This window comes from Suillus fuscotomentosus, assembly GCF_016647785.1.
Source record: "Suillus fuscotomentosus strain FC203 chromosome Unknown F5891scaffold_36, whole genome shotgun sequence".
NCBI lineage: Eukaryota > Fungi > Basidiomycota > Agaricomycetes > Boletales > Suillaceae > Suillus > Suillus fuscotomentosus.
Genome location: NW_024539548.1, coordinates 431,704 through 447,088, shown reverse-complemented (window position 1 = coordinate 447,088; position 15,385 = coordinate 431,704). Strand labels below are relative to the sequence as shown.

At 46.9% G+C, this 15,385-nt stretch overlaps 6 protein-coding genes across 6 annotated transcripts; 3 read left to right on the top strand and 3 right to left on the bottom strand.

The window, feature by feature from the left end:
* The first annotated feature begins 425 nt into the window (after positions 1–425).
* Positions 426–2,893, top strand: F5891DRAFT_1041851 (uncharacterized protein). Its single transcript, XM_041362077.1, has 11 exons — positions 426–861; positions 915–1,063; positions 1,114–1,312; positions 1,360–1,420; positions 1,467–1,615; positions 1,673–1,817; positions 1,945–2,290; positions 2,347–2,410; positions 2,464–2,518; positions 2,571–2,694; positions 2,779–2,893. The coding sequence occupies exons 1-10, from the start codon at positions 511–513 to the stop codon at positions 2,621–2,623; spliced, it is 1,572 nt and encodes a 523-aa protein (XP_041224479.1). The 5' UTR covers positions 426–510; the 3' UTR covers positions 2,624–2,694; positions 2,779–2,893.
* On the bottom strand, positions 2,894–4,418 carry F5891DRAFT_1041844 (6-phosphogluconate dehydrogenase C-terminal domain-like protein). Its single transcript, XM_041362076.1, has 3 exons — positions 3,606–4,418; positions 3,502–3,547; positions 2,894–3,445 (listed from the first exon to the last, which is right to left on the bottom strand). The coding sequence occupies exons 1-3, from the start codon at positions 4,155–4,157 to the stop codon at positions 3,144–3,146; spliced, it is 900 nt and encodes a 299-aa protein (XP_041224478.1). The 5' UTR covers positions 4,158–4,418; the 3' UTR covers positions 2,894–3,143.
* A 478-nt stretch (positions 4,419–4,896) lies between these two features.
* On the top strand, positions 4,897–7,283 carry F5891DRAFT_1279268 (uncharacterized protein; the record flags this gene model as incomplete). Its single annotated transcript, XM_041370348.1, has 11 exons — positions 4,897–5,034; positions 5,096–5,304; positions 5,359–5,696; positions 5,748–5,818; positions 5,875–5,959; positions 6,009–6,217; positions 6,271–6,359; positions 6,420–6,568; positions 6,625–6,728; positions 6,780–6,794; positions 6,847–7,283. The coding sequence occupies 11 exons, from the start codon at positions 4,897–4,899 to the stop codon at positions 7,171–7,173; spliced, it is 1,734 nt and encodes a 577-aa protein (XP_041224477.1). The 3' UTR covers positions 7,174–7,283.
* A 212-nt stretch (positions 7,284–7,495) lies between these two features.
* Positions 7,496–8,996, bottom strand: F5891DRAFT_1173995 (uncharacterized protein; the record flags this gene model as incomplete). Its single annotated transcript, XM_041365647.1, has 7 exons — positions 8,931–8,996; positions 8,800–8,889; positions 8,427–8,470; positions 8,358–8,370; positions 7,902–8,137; positions 7,668–7,847; positions 7,496–7,534 (listed from the first exon to the last, which is right to left on the bottom strand). The coding sequence occupies exons 1-7, from the start codon at positions 8,953–8,955 to the stop codon at positions 7,496–7,498; spliced, it is 627 nt and encodes a 208-aa protein (XP_041224476.1). The 5' UTR covers positions 8,956–8,996.
* Positions 8,997–9,281: 285 nt separating this feature from the next.
* F5891DRAFT_1173994 (uncharacterized protein) lies at positions 9,282–11,424 on the top strand. The gene is made up of 9 exons (XM_041365646.1): positions 9,282–9,751; positions 9,802–9,869; positions 9,931–10,024; positions 10,087–10,265; positions 10,329–10,417; positions 10,478–10,614; positions 10,672–10,760; positions 10,811–10,825; positions 10,877–11,424. The coding sequence occupies exons 1-9, from the start codon at positions 9,640–9,642 to the stop codon at positions 11,204–11,206; spliced, it is 1,113 nt and encodes a 370-aa protein (XP_041224475.1). The 5' UTR covers positions 9,282–9,639; the 3' UTR covers positions 11,207–11,424.
* A 1,502-nt stretch (positions 11,425–12,926) lies between these two features.
* On the bottom strand, positions 12,927–13,650 carry F5891DRAFT_981553 (uncharacterized protein; the record flags this gene model as incomplete). The annotated part of the gene is made up of 3 exons (XM_041377122.1): positions 12,927–13,144; positions 13,211–13,235; positions 13,453–13,650. The coding sequence occupies 3 exons, from the start codon at positions 13,648–13,650 to the stop codon at positions 12,927–12,929; spliced, it is 441 nt and encodes a 146-aa protein (XP_041224474.1).
* Positions 13,651–15,385: the final 1,735 nt, after the last annotated feature.

Sequence of the window (15,385 nt, the reverse complement as noted above, 5' to 3'; positions counted from 1 at the left end):
GCGGTGGCGATGGAACTGCTATCGACGGATACTTTGGAAGTAAGCATTGATGATATGCACCGCAGAATGATCAAAATATTCTGTGTCGTTTTGTCCATTGGCGATACACCCAGCGGTCCTATATATGCAGGCCACAGGAACCACGTCGACGAGAGGAAGGTTTAGCCGGGCTATTCAAATTTCAAACGACGAGCTAGCTCTGGAAGTGGTGGACGTAAAAGCTGTTCGTTGATGTCCATTATACGGCGCTAAGTCACATCAGTGCAGATCAAGTTGGACGTAAATGCTAAGAATCAGCCAACCTGCGGGAGTCAAGTCAGGGAACACGACGCTAGTGAACACCGGGAAATGCCGAGTGGGAAATGATTTGTCATGTTAGTTGTGGATGTACGATGTTCGAGTGAATTTCGCACTTTGAGGATTCTAAAAAGATGATGCTGAGAGAAAAGGACTTGAGGGATACGTTCCTTTTTAGGAAACCACCAACCTCGTACCCACCTCCCCATCACCATGTCTGAAGACGTAGTAATGCAAGAAACTGACAATACAATTGACCAACCACCACCTTCAAAGAAATTAAAATCTTCTTCATCATCTTCTTCATCAAAACCCGCTTCTACAATAAAACCAAAATCAAAACCACAACGTCCCCGTTCTCCTTCTCCAACTCCGCCACCTCCTCCGCCACCCCCTCTACAAACTATCAGACTCCAAATAAATCTAGGAGGTCCAGATAATTATGAAGTCGATATTGCTACTCTGGCAAAGACAACAGGTCAACGTCAACCAACACCACCTCCTCCAAAAGCAGACACATCTGACTCCGAAGGGGAGGATGACGGCGAGCCGAAAAAGAAAAAGGTAAAATATCACACAACATAAATCACCCACATCATCACTGAATAAGGCACCAGAAAAAACATGCCACTTCAGAGTATTACGACGTAAACGACCCTTTCATCGATGACTCAGAGTTGAACATCGATAATCGCACGCATTTCGCTCAGACAAAGCAACAAGGCTTTTACGTCTCTAGTGGCGAAGTCGCTCTTATGAAAGATAGGTATGGTCCAGTCTGATCACATGTCCTGTGTCCTCATTTCCTCTCCGCAGCAGAACCCCCAAGAAACCTAAATCAAAAAAGGTCCCTGTTGAGGGAGGTGCAGCTGCCGGACCTAGCAAGGCTGCTATCAAGGAGGATGGGACAAAGGAACATCCTATCAGTTTACTAGGCGAAGACAAGGGCAATAAGAAACGCAAGAACTATACAGTCATAGAAGAGAACGGGAAAAAGAGAAAAGTCGTCGATATCGTACGTCCCTAAAGTCCACCCAACACCCATCCACTCACTCCCACCAGCGTGACTTCCATCCTGAGCTCCAATTAGCTATCGAAGACCTAAAGTCTGCCATTGCTAAAGGTCCGTGCTTCTGCATACCCCCGCTTATGACCTCACGTTGTCATAGAATCATGGGACGTCAAGGGCAAGTTCCCACCCTCTATCAAACCCCTACTCGCAGACTTTGCCTTGAAAGCCGTCAACCTCGGTGAATACGATGACGACTTTTTTAATCTTATGCCAGTGCTGTTTCCTTATAACCGCTATACCATGACTGTACGTCATCTTACGTACACTTGAACGCGCTCGCTCACTGGACGGGTCGACCCACAGAAACTTATCAAACGCACGATATTCACAGACCACCTCAAGATCTTGACAGATAGACAGGACGAACTGCTTCAACAGCTTGCGGGGCTTACGAAAGAGGGGTTTTCGAAGGCACAGGAGGAGTGGGAGAAGAGTGTTGTTGCTTGGGGTGCGTCATCTTCATCTTTCTTGTCCAACGTCTTGTCCTTTTGCTCGTCTGTCTTGCATACTATTCGCGTATACTACACTTTCACCTTGCATTCCATACCTCACATCATCATTAACACCTCACACAGAACGCCGCAAAGAAAAAGCCAAGAACGAAAGCGAAGCAGGCGCGGCATCAGCCTCGACGCCCAGTGCAAGTGTAGACGCCGCACACCCCGACGATGGTACAGTGAGCGGTGTCGATGGTGATAATACCCGTGCCGACGGCGACAGATCCCTTGCCGACGGTGCAGGCACAGACGGTGGAGGACCAGGCCCAGATGGCGACAACGCCCCAGGAACAAATAAAGCAGACGGAACACGTGACGCACATCCTCCTGCACAAAAATATCGGTTGACGGAGGCGATGAAGGTGATTGTGTGGCAGCTTGTGATGCTTAGTAATGAATGTTGTAGGCTTGAGAATGAGAAGAAGTGAGTCCGAGTTCTTTTCTTTCGTTATGGAAGTGGCTGCTGATGTGAACGCACAGTGACTTAGACGGGAGTAATGCGCTTGTTAGCGAACAGGGGACGAGAAAGATTTTATATCAGAAGGTGTGTTTTCTGTTTTGATTAGTATGATGAAAGTGTTCATTGGGCGGTGGTAGATTGTAGCGGCATTTCCTAGTGGATGGTTGAATTCGGGTCAGTTATCACGAGAAGGTGCGTTTTCCCCACCACCCTGTCCTCATTCCTAAACTAACGACGAATACAGTGAGCTCTCTAAAGAAGAAGTACGAGAAAGAGACGATGGAGCAAGAGAACTGAGTTGATGGTTCTGTTTATGTTATTTGGTCATAGTTATGAACTCAAGGACGTTTGAGGCTGTTTTATATGTGGTTGGTATATTTTTCGTCTCGTCTACTTTGGTTCCTACTTATTTTGATCCACGCGTTTCGATCCTCACTTGATATTTGCTCCAGGTGTCGTTGTTATGTCCACTTAGCTTGAAGTACTTAGCTTACGCTCTTACTATTGACAACATTATCCTCATTTATTGCTTTTCCAATTTCGAAACAGCTTAACGCTTAGTAACACATCTGAGTGTCCGCTGTCAGTTCTTCTATCGATCTCGCATCTTGAACTTATGTGCATGCATGTCTGACGTACGATATCTGCAAGTTTGTGATCGGGATTCCCACTGGTCGATTGAGTGTAGCCTCGCCCACAAACTTTGGAACGCACGTTGAGCAAAACTTCTCATTGATTGATGAGTCCTTTAGTTAAAATCGTCCAAGCACGCCGTCACTCAATGAACCCCCTCCTGGACTGGAGATAAATCCAATGCCTACTTCGACGTCCCCTGCAACTCCAAAGCCTGCTCCACGCCCCTCCTCAACGTCTCGACGTCGACCCCATCACCCTGAAGCGACCCCGCCACTTTCTCAAACACTCTCGCGAAGCCCATAAAGACATCTGCTTCTCCCCCTCCTACGAATTCTGCGAGGCCTTCCATCTCTGCTACGAATCGGTAGGCTTTGGGAATTCCTTCTGGGACTGTTTGAATAAGTCTGGACATTAGGGCTGGTTGGGAGATGCTGAGTTCTTTCATTAGGGCGTTGGCTGTTGCTGGTGAGGAGCGATGGGCGGCTGGAGTGGTTGTTTTGATTATGAGGTGTGAATTCGGGGTGGAAAACCGGACTCACTCAGCATCATCGTCATGAAGAGGCCTATAGAGCCTTTCTTCATCATCTGTCACCACCACGACCCTAAGCCCCGCTCTCCGTATTACAAAAAACGAACGACTCACAGACTCGCAAAGCTTCAAAGAACTCGCATCGCCTATCCCAGCACCTTCGCCTTTCAACAGCGATACTTTAAGCCCGTACTGGGACAACGCAGCAAACTCCTCCAACACGTCTTGTGTTCCTGGTTCCGAACAGGCGTAGAAAGTGGGATCCCATCCTTCTCGCGGCGGTGTCCCTACGATCCCCGCATCGATGAATCCCACAGGGGTCCCACTAAACAGTCCCCCGATGCGTTTCACCGTTTCGGGGTTCACAGCGTTACAGTCGACAAAAGCGCGCAGGGGAAGGGCGGAACCAGAATGGGCGCCGAGTGTATTGCGAATCTTTTGCGCGAACGCGAATGCTTCTCCTGGAGGCACGATACTTAGTATGAAGTTTGATTTGGAGAGGAGGGTTTCGAAGGGGAGGTTTATCATCCCTGCGTCGAGGGCGCGTTGGTGGGCTGCGGGGGAGCGGTTGTCGAGGTTGGTGTAGACTGTGCATCCGGACTGGACGAGGCGTTTGGCTATTGCGGAGCCCATCGCTCCTGCTGAGATGACGGTGATGGCAGGCATGGTGAGGATGGGTCGGGATCTTCGGCGGTCGTTTTTGGGAGGAGGGCTCAAGTTGTGAGGCTGTCGAGCTTATTTATGGCCAGGTTCGTATAACCATCGTTCCGTGGTTTACATTGCGGAGGTCCGTACTGTGGTTATTTTTTATTTTGGTTGTGTTGTCTTGATTTAGATGCAGTCGTTCAGATCTTGAATATTGAATATTGGCTTTCGGTGACATAGACGCCAGGAACGTTTCGGGAATAAGCGGAATACCATATACGGGTTACCGGTAAGTAAACAATGAACAAAGTACTTGGGCTATGTCTTCATCTCGATCGATATCAGTCACATCCTGAATCCTGTTCTTTATCGACGTTTCGATGCTGTAACGATATTGTATCAACCAATCATTGTTTCTGAATCAATCTAATAGATAGAAGGTCATCAAGAGAAGCTGATGCGTGGAACAAAACAGGCGAAGATCATGATGCAGTTGGATGGGATAAAGTCTATGTCTACTGCCATACCCCGAATGGGAGGCCCACCTTCTTACCTGTTTAACATTTGCACCTAGTATCTGCACATACTTGCGTCGCTGACACTTGGCATGTCGGGGACTTGTGTATCTTGTCGATTGAATACTTGCTCAGGCTGTTGCGTGCCGACAACTAGTACATCCCCCCCTTCAGCGCACTGGAACTCCGAGGCCCCTTCAAAAAACATGCACAATGGATTGTTTGCTCTACGCGCATGTTACATCATGCATGGCATGCTGGTCATGATCCACATCGTCCTTTTTATCTTTTGTGTCCTGGACTATCCCCTTTTGTCTTTCACATCAAAAAACAGCGATTTCTTGTCTGCGATTCTTAGTGCTTCACTGCAGGCGTTTTATACTGTACGTGTCCACGATATCCGCTGGTATCCCAACAATACACTAATGATATGACTTGATCCAGATATACACTGCTGTTCTGCTCTTCCTTACCCAACGGCTTGCGATTTCGAGAACGCTCGTACGCCGTGTGAAACTGACGGCTGTTCATGACATCTCTGGCGCATGGGCGGGCCTTGGCTCTGCACTCACTAGCGTCTGGCGACAAACTGACATCCCCGCCTCACGGTGGACAACCTCTGCTGTGGCAATCTACCTTGCGAGCATAACCGGGTTACATATCACCTCTTCCACTCTCCTACAATTTTAATCCTGGGGGTCAGGCAGTATGAATAATACCTCACCGTTTCCCACAACACTAGGATGGCCACACGATTCATCGTACGGCAGTTTCACAAACCTAGGACCCATCGCTGCATCCCTACCAGTCATCAATCATCTTGCTGAACTGGTGTTTCCAGGATTATCAAACACGACACTCTATGACACCCTTACCTACAACCTTACAAATGGTTATGCGACAGGAAATGTGACTGTGAATGCGACAACAGTAACCTCGAGTTGTGGATTGATTCCAAATGTGACATACTCTGCAAATACCAGCACAGCAATCCTTCCGTTTGGACGAGATTCTTTTATGCTTAATATGAGCATTCCGAGTCTTTGTTTGTAATTGTGGTTGGGGTGATATTTTATCATGCTGAAAATATCTACAGGGCCTGACCAGATACATATAATTCCATGGACGGAATACGAAGATTCTGATGGTGACTCGGAAGACTCGGAGGTAAGCGTTCGCTAGTTCGCGCTCACTATAGAAGCTGAGTAGCATTTTGACTCTAGCTCGATGGTATCTATATTATGATCTCCACATTATTGGGGATCGACCCTTCAGTACAAGACGAGGTCGCCGTAAACATGACTTGGGGTACGTTTGCTTAGTTTTCATACAGTTATGATAACAATATGGTCTGCAGCTATCCCCAACATTGTCACTCCATACACCATCCAGGTCTATTTCGTATATTGCTCGTTGTCGGTGAACACTTCATATGGGGAGATCGATGCGATGAGCAACAGTCTACTGAGTTCCGCGTCCATATCGCAGCCATCTATGCAATGGGAAATGTACTCAGATTATCAACTTGAATCCGGGCAGTCGAATACTAGTAGTTGGAAAACACAAGTACGTTATACGGCGCTCATTTTGGAAGTTCAATGACATACTGTCAATTTTAGATCAGCAAGGCTTTGGCCACGAACTACAGCAGCGGGATGGTGTTTGAGCGTACCCGCTCGCAAATCATTGAACCCTCTATTGTGGACGAGTGGGCCAAAAGTTCTCCTTGAGTCACTGCCGCATGTCTCACGTACGGCTTGAACTCTAGGTATATCATGTCATTGGTAGGCTTGAATCTCGCCGAGGAATATACACAATTCCGAGCCCACGGTGCTCTTCCGGTTACTAATTTCACTTTGACACCGGATGAACTAGAATATGCGGTTGCGAAAGTAGCTGCACAACTCATCTGGCTAGGTAAGGGATACATTCAAGTATTATTCGTTCTTATTCATTCTGTGATACGTGCTTAGCGGGACAAATGGGCACAGCCAATGGAGGAATTGACCCTGGCAATGGGTTGGCTCATGCCACCCTAGCAGCCGCATTTTCCATGACTACTACCCTACAACTCAATGTAAGTGAACTGCACAAATGCTGTTTTCAAATGACTGATGGAGCATTGTAGATCAACCTTCTTCCGGTGAGTTCGTGGTGGTATACATGCGATAACCATTTATCGAAAATTGTTCTAGTTGGCTTTCGCGGCGTCTGCGTCGGTGATCATGCTGGGACTGGCTCTACATATGACCCGAGCATTCGATGCATCGCACGACAGACAGGTCCGGGCTGCTATCACAAACATAGGTGTACTACAACTCTTATGGTTGAGTCGTCGTTCAACCTCTATCAATGAAGTCCTGGAAGAAGTGCAACATCCGACAGAGGCCAATCTGCGTCGAGCAGGCATGATAGATGTTTGTTTTTCGCATATAATACCCGACAAAGGAGAGGTAGAGAGTTCAATTGTCACCGAAAGTCTCACTCGTGATGTCGATCAGCGTCGTGATGATGAGGAATGATTTGGATTTGAAAATAGGGGAGTGGAAGGCTGCTGCTTATGTGTTGTGTTTTTCCGTGGTTCATACTACTCTGGTGCGGCGGTCCATATCATGGTTGTTTTGTTTTTGGTATCATCTGTCAATGTATTTCTCTCAATGACGACTATTACATGGTGGCAGAAATAGGTGCGTTACAGATATCGTTATCATGCGGATGGCGCTGGCTTGCTTCTTTATTTTGATTTGCTACGAATCGGTAAGCTTTGGGAATTCCTTCTGAGACTGTTGGGATGAGTCTGGGCATTAGAGCTGGTTGGGACTCGGGAGATGCTCAGGTCTTTCATTAGGGCGTTGGCTGTTGCTGGTAAAGAGCGGTGGGCGGCTGGGGTGTGAATTTGGGGTGGAGAGCAGGACTCACTCTGCATCATTGTCATGAAGAGGCCTATATAGCCTTTCTTATCATCTGTCACCACCACGACCCTAAGCCCCGCTCTCCCACAAAACGAATGACTCACAGACTCGCAGAGCTTCAAAGAATTTGCATCACCTATTCCAGCACCTTCGCCTTTCACCAACGATACTTCAAGTCTGTACTGGGACAGCGCAGCAAAATCCTCCAACACGTCTTGTGCTCCTGGTTCCGAACAAGCGTAGAAAGTGGGATCCCATCCTTCTCGCGGCGGTGTCCCTAGTACCTACAATCCCTGCATCGATGGGGTCCCACTAAACAGTCCCCCAATGCGTTTCACCGTTTCGGGGTTCACAGTGTTACAGTCGACAGAAGCTCGCAGGAGAAGGGCGGAACCGAAATGGGCGCCGAGTGTACTGTGAATCTTTTGTGCGAACGCGTTTTCTTCTCCTGGAGGCACGATGTTTGATATGAAGTTTGATTTGGAGAGGAAGGTTTCGATGGGGAGGGTTATCATTCCTGCGTCGAGGGCGCATTGGTGGGCTGCAGGGGAGCGGTTGTCGAGGTTGGCGTAGACTGTGCATGCAATGATTTTTTGTTTTTTGCTGGTATTGTCTTGATTTAGATGCGGAGTCGTTCTCGTGCAAGGTCGAGTATTGAAATATACTCAGCTATAATACGGACTCGGGCGGAAACAATGCAGATATAGTCCGAGTCATCGTTTTCCTCTGAGCTCTGGTACGACATGGTACAGAGTCTGATGTATTATATAATATAGTACGTTAAGACGACTCACCACTGCCGAAACCCTACAACGTTATCACCGGGGATGTGATTGTATCGATGGCCGACGGGGATTACTTACATTCTGTTTTGCACACCTCACCAAACCCTTAGTGTAGAATTTGACTGAAATAAGTCAATATAGGTGAGGCGAATGGACGTGCCCTCCGAATAGAAGACTGAAGAAAACGGAATGATAGCGTTTCGGAAATTGGCGGAATACTATATACGGTAAGTTTGCGGTAAGTAAAGTACTATGCGATGAACAGGGTCAGCTGGAGTGACGTTTCGATGGTGTAACGATATTCTACTAACCAATCATTGTTTCTGAATCAATCTTTCATAGAAGCTGAGAGAAGCCAACGCGTACGTGGGCGAAGGTCACACTCTCTCACCACGATGCAGTCGCTCCAGGTGGTTCACCTTATTACCTGTTCAAAGGCCTCTGCACCTACTAGCACTTGCGTCGCTGACACTTGGTATGCCGACGACTTGTGTATCGTGCCGATCGAATCCTTGCCATTGCGTGCCGACAACTAGTACATCTGATTCCCCCTCAGCGAACAATGCTTCAAAAAACACGCACAATGGATTGTTTGCTCCGCGCGCATGTTACATCCTGCATGGCGTGCTGGTCGTGATTCACATCGTCCTTGTTATCTTTTATGTCTATCACTGGGAACATTGTGTAACTTTCTCCTTCACATCAACAAACAACGATTTCTGGCCTACGGTGCTTAGTGCTTCACTGCAAGCGTTCTATACTGTACGTATCCACAGTGTCTATCGGTATCCTAACGATATACAAATGATATGACTTGATCCAGATATACACGGCCGTTCTGCTCTTCCTTACTCAACGGCTTGCGATATCGAGAACACTCGTACACGGTGTGAAACTGACTGCAGTTCATGACATCTCTGGCGCATGGGCAGGCTTTGGCTCTGCAATCAGCAGCATCTGGCGACAAACTGAGGTCCCCGCCTCGTGATGGGCGACTTCCGCTGTGGCAGCCTACCTTGCGAGCATAACCGTGCTGCATGTCACGTCTTCCACTCTCCTACAATTCCAAACCTTCAATGCTTCTATCACGACTCAGGTGCCAACAACACTAGGGTGGCCAACCGATTTATTGTACAACGACACTCTCACCCTGGAACTGCAAACAATTACCCCATCCCTACAACTTATCAATCAGTTGACTGGACTCGTGTCTGCAGGATTATCCAACACTACGCTCTACGACACTTCCGAAATAAGCGATATAGCAGGACATGCAACTGTAAACGCAACGATGGTAACCTCGAGTTGCGCATTGATTCCAAATGTGACATACTCTGCAAATACCAACAAGGTGATCTTGCCGTCTGGGCCAGATTCTTTTGTGCTTCATGCGAGCACTCTCGGTTGGTGGTTGTGGTTGAGTCGGTATTTTATCATCTGACAATGTCTATAGGGCCAGACCAGATACATATAATTCCATGGGAAGAATTTAATCAAACTTCCGGTCCCTCTGTCTGGGAGGTAAGTGTTTTTGGAGATACTTTACGTGGACTGTAGAAGCTGAGTGATAAATCGGCTCTAGATCAACGGTATTTGTCTTATGGTCTCCACATTATTGGAGATCGACCCTTCAGTACAAGATGAGGTCGCTGTAAACATCACTCGGTCAGTTGAGTGTGCGTTTATTTTGTTTGTTTGTTTGTTTGTAGTGCAACCATAATTACAAAACCTTTTGCAGCTGATACCATCGACTACGTCAACCAGGTCTATTTTATACAATGCTCTCTGTCAGCCAACACTACAGATGCGGAGGTCGACATGCAGACCAACAATTTACTGAGTTCTACACCTATATCGCAGCCATCCACGCAATGGAAAATCAATCAAATCGAGTTGTCGAAGAATTGGCAAGCACAGGTGCGTTATATAGCGCTCATTTCGAGGGGTTATGAAAGTTTAATCACATACTGTCAATTTCAGATCGGCGGTGCTTTGGCTACCGATGACAGCAGCGAGATTACATCTAGTATTACACCTTCACAATTCACTAAACTTTCTATTACAGACGAGTAAGCCCCAAACTTCCTTGACTGCACCGCCGCATATCTCACGTACTGCTTGACTTCTAGGTATATCATGTCATTGGTAGACTTGAGCACACAGACATATTTAAAATACCAACTCGATCAACCTCCTACATTCACTTTGAGACTGGATAAGCTAGAATTTGCGGTTGCGAAAGCAGCTGCACAACTCATATGGCTAGGTAAGGAATGCGTCTAAGCATCACATCATCCTTACTCATTCTGTGCCCCATGCTTAGCGACACAAAAAGGCCAAATCGGTGCAGAAATTCACACTGGCATTGGGAAGGCCTATGTCAACGGAATGTTCATTGCCCTACGCCTGAACGTAAGTGAACTGCACAGATGTTTTTGAATGACTGATGGAGCATGTTGTAGATCAACTTTCTTCCTGTGAGTTCGTGGTGGTATATAAGCGATGACTATTTATCGACAATGGTATAGTTGGTTTTCGCGGCCTCTGCATCAGTAATCATGTTAGGACTGGCGCTAGATATGACCCGAGCATTCGATGCATCGCACGATAGGCAGGCCCAGGCTGCTATCCAAAACATAGGTGTACTGCAACTCTTGTGGTTGGGTCATCGTACAGCCTCTGTCAATAAAGTCCTGAAAGGTGTGCAGGATTCGACAGAGGCCAATCTGCGGCGAGCAGGCATGGAGGTAGATGTCTGTTTTATGAAAACAATATCCGATGAAGAAGAGTCTGGGAGTTCAACTGATAGCGATAGTCTCTTTTGTGATGACGACCACTGTTGTGATGATGAGAAGTGATTTGGGTTTGAGAATGGAGGGGTGGAGTGCTACTGCTTGTTTATACTACATATTGTGTCTTTCGGTGGTTCATACTGCTCTGGTGCGGAGGTCCGTACTGTAGTTGTTTTTGGGGTTGTTTCTTGATCTAGATGCGAAGTTGTGGCGGTTGCACACCACTAACAGCGCTCCCTACTATACCATGTGATTTGCTCGTCACTTTAACATACCTTACAGTCTTCCACTTCGAGCCGCGTTCCGCGCGACGTACTTATTTCACGTGCTACCTTACAGATAAAACCTATCAAAGCCCCAGTAGATAGTTAGGTGTTCTTGCAACTAAGCTATTACCTGGTGACATTGCTTGATCGTCTTAGTCTTTTTCTGTGCCCTCACCTCAAGTCTAGGCACTTCGAGCTGTCGTCACAGAAGTATTTATCTCAACGACTACTACATGGTGGCAGAAATAGGTGCGTTGCAGATTTCACTGTCATGCGGATGGTGCTGGCTTGCTTCTTTATTTTGACTGTCTTCCTTCTTTCATCGAGTTTGATCCCACTTTCCACAACTGGTCAATGCATTCGAGCTTCAAGATTTTTACGTTCAGGCCTACCTCCTTAAATTTCCCTTGTCTGTTGCCAACGACACACACTCCGATCTGAGCGCTAGGCTCGCGTACATGTTGAGAAATCCCTGCCCCATCTGATGGAGATTATTGTCTATGTCTGACTTCAAAATGCGATAGTACTAGTCAGGATCTCACCCTGGCCCCTGACTCTTTTCATCTGCTCATCGTCGTGTTTGGTATGTAGACGAGTTTGAGTTTTCAAGTCCTCATCTTACCTGCTCGTCGTCTTGTTAGCGTTTAGTTTTCGTCACCTACTTTATTGCTTCCCTGTTCCTCACTGATATACTAGACTCGTGACCAGCCCTGGGCCTGACTGCACCTCCTTGGACCATGCGCTACGGTGGATTCTCGCACATAAGGAGTGCTACAAGTAACACTAGAACTGCTAGGTCGATTGTCATGTATATGTAGGACTTGATTATGTAGTCTCGACTCACACATCACTACGTTCTGGGAACATCGGAAGTATCCAGATGAGGGGTCTAGAATCTAAAGCGCCTAGAAAGTATTAGGCCGGTCGTGAATGTCAGAGTTCTGGCTGGAAAGCTCGTATACCTGTTTTGCACTGATGGGGGGACATTCCGTCGCAAGTATACGCCAATTGCTTGGTGTCAAGACGGCAGACTCGGACTGCCAGCTTTGTATCTCGAAATGAAAATCACGGGCATCGTGGTGAGTGTCGCAACCTCCGAGCCAGTATCAATGACATTACTGCTATCCTTCGCCAAGATACCACCATGCACTGGACGAGCTACAGTGCGGATCACGGGTACGTCGTAGTGCGTACTATCTGTACATACACTTCTCCGCACGCTGGCAGGTTACATCGAGGGTATCTCTGATTGCGTTCTCGAGCGATATGAGGAACGACATGCCATCTTCATGAACCGTATTGCAGAGATAGCTTCAGACCCGGAAATGCTGATGTTCAGTGACGAAGCTGCGGAAGATAAGTGAACTTGAGGACACTGACTCGGATTCGTCGATTCGGCGTTCGAAAATTGGAACAAAGTCTGCTTCATTTACAGCTTAGTACCAGTCAAAGTGCACCGATTCTTCTAAGTGACTGATTGATCGTACTTCGCAGGCATAGTTATGAGGAAGTCAAGGTATTTAGGCATGGAGAATAACTTTTAATAGACCTTCGCAGAACTTCACCTCCTTGACTTTAGTTTTGCCATCAATTTCTCCCGAGTTTTTGACGTGTGTATCGAGATTTACAACAAAGACGGTCTCCCACTGAGATATTCTGGGTTGGGGGATATAGAAGCTGAGGACATTATTGAAACCAAGTCGGAGCGTGGTGTTCGAGTCGCTCACGTGCTTATGTACTTCGGATATTGCCGAGATGGGGGCTCAGGTATTTTGCATCACTGCCGCATCACACCGAAACATACATTCAATGCTCATTTCCGACAACAACTGTAAGCATACACAAGATAATTGACCTAGCAGGATTACTCGTCGAACTCATCAACTATGCGCCTCTCGGACATGCCTTTGAGAGGATGAGTTTAGAGGTCTGTCCGCGATGGATGTAGACGTTGATCTAGAGTGCCTTGGTATACGAATGTTCGAACTCTCGTTGGCCGCAGGTGCTGCAGGGAATGAACAACGAGGAAAAGACGCTGGCACGCACCAATACTGATGGAACCCATATGAGGGTCTCCCAGAGCACTGGAATCATGGTGACCGAGATCCGTATGCACCAGAATTTGAAGAAGAACCGGATGTGCGTCGTTTTCATATTCACGGTGGCGGGAAGTGAGCCCGAAGTAGTAAAAAAGAGAAACATACCAAAAAGCCCAAACCACGGCCACGGCCAAGGAAGGTACATGGAAGTACTTGACGTGCGCGAGGATGAGCGTGCTGTTGTGCTCGCCTGCGACTGGGTGCGTGATATCTATCGATTTATATGAGGCAACGATGTCAGCGAACGAGCGGGCTCAGCCTGAAATGAAATTACCTCGCGCTTTCCTTGACGCGCGAGGCTCTTATTTTGCACCTGAATGCATGATTGTTAGTCCATATATCTTATGATGAGGGTGCACACGTACGCAATTCTCCTTTGTCAGACCGCTGAGAGCCCACTCGTCGAACTCGGGAGGAGTGTCTACGGCAGTTGCATTTGCATTCTAGATGAATGCCTCGCTGATGATGTTCCTGGCGAATCCTTGGCCGCTTTTCAAGTTGGTAGCCGTGTCTTTCAGGCGCCCGCAGCGTTGTGGTTGACTGGCGGGTAGTAAGGTTGATTCCATCTGGCGATGAAGACCAATTGCCAGTCAAGGCTGCAGGGGTGCATGAATTGCTGAGAACAATGCACACCATGGACAATGCTGTAGGTATACTTGGTAAGAAGGATGCGTTGGTGCGGTGCGGTAGTGCACAGCCACCAAATCTCAGAATTGCGGCACAATGCGGCAAAATCCTAAGGCCCCAGTCACATCGGGGTGAACGATATTTAAAAGAGGTTTATATGTTGTACAAAATGTGAAAACAATATTTGATATTTAAACTAACATAAAGATGGGTGCACGACTTCAAATTTTGGTGGTGTTTTGTGTGTCATCCAAAATATCAAATATTCACAACCATATTCCCACAGACAATATGTCAACAAATATAATAAATATAATCATATTTTCCATGTCTGCTTCAATTTAAAGTTTGATTCTTACATAAAACTTTGGAGAAAACTTGAAGTTTTGCCAAAGCTTGACATTTAAATCGAGTTTTAATGTCATGTCATTAGTGTTGCCACAAGTCGACGCGGTGTGATGCGGTGCTAGCGAACTCGAACAAGTAAACAATTCGAGTTGTATCAAGTTACACACCAGTGCAACTTAGTGTTGCCGCCGGTGTGAGTTGGAATCGAGTTAACATCGACTCGACTCGGAAATTTACGCAACTCGTGGCAACTGCCCCATGCGATGTAAACATCGAGTTGCACTGCGAGTTGGTGATTGACATATCGAGAAGACTTTCCCATAAGCTTCCCTGGTATCTTATCAATGTTACTGTAAGTCTCTATAATCTTGCCGACTGTAGCTCGAGTATTTCATGCAATCTTGAGCACTTCTCCAGTGCTTTACACCTCGCCGTTATACCTTGTCAATATGTCTGCCCTACTTACTTCGTCGGTCCATAAAAAATCAAAAAATTTCTACTTTTTTACACATGAGTTTTGTACTACCATGTACATGCCCATAAGTCTCGCACTCATTGTTTTCACACATGGCGCTAATCGTGATTAGGATGCGGAACGAGTATATCCACTCTCATACAAAGTCGCCCTCGACATCTTGCCCATACAGGCTTCCTCCGTGCCGTGCGAGCGAGCCTTCTCATCAAGTGTTCACGATATTGTAGCCATGATGAGTCATGACTGTAGAAATATATAATTCTGTTTCTGCCAAATATAACTATTTATGCGCCAATAAATTTGACTTGCTAAACCAGAAAGAGATAGATCTGAGACCGTTGATTGGTGGATTTAATTCCCGAACAACATCCGAACTCGCTAGTTGCACTAGTGTTGCCGCAAGTCGACGCGGTGTGATGCGGTGCTAGCG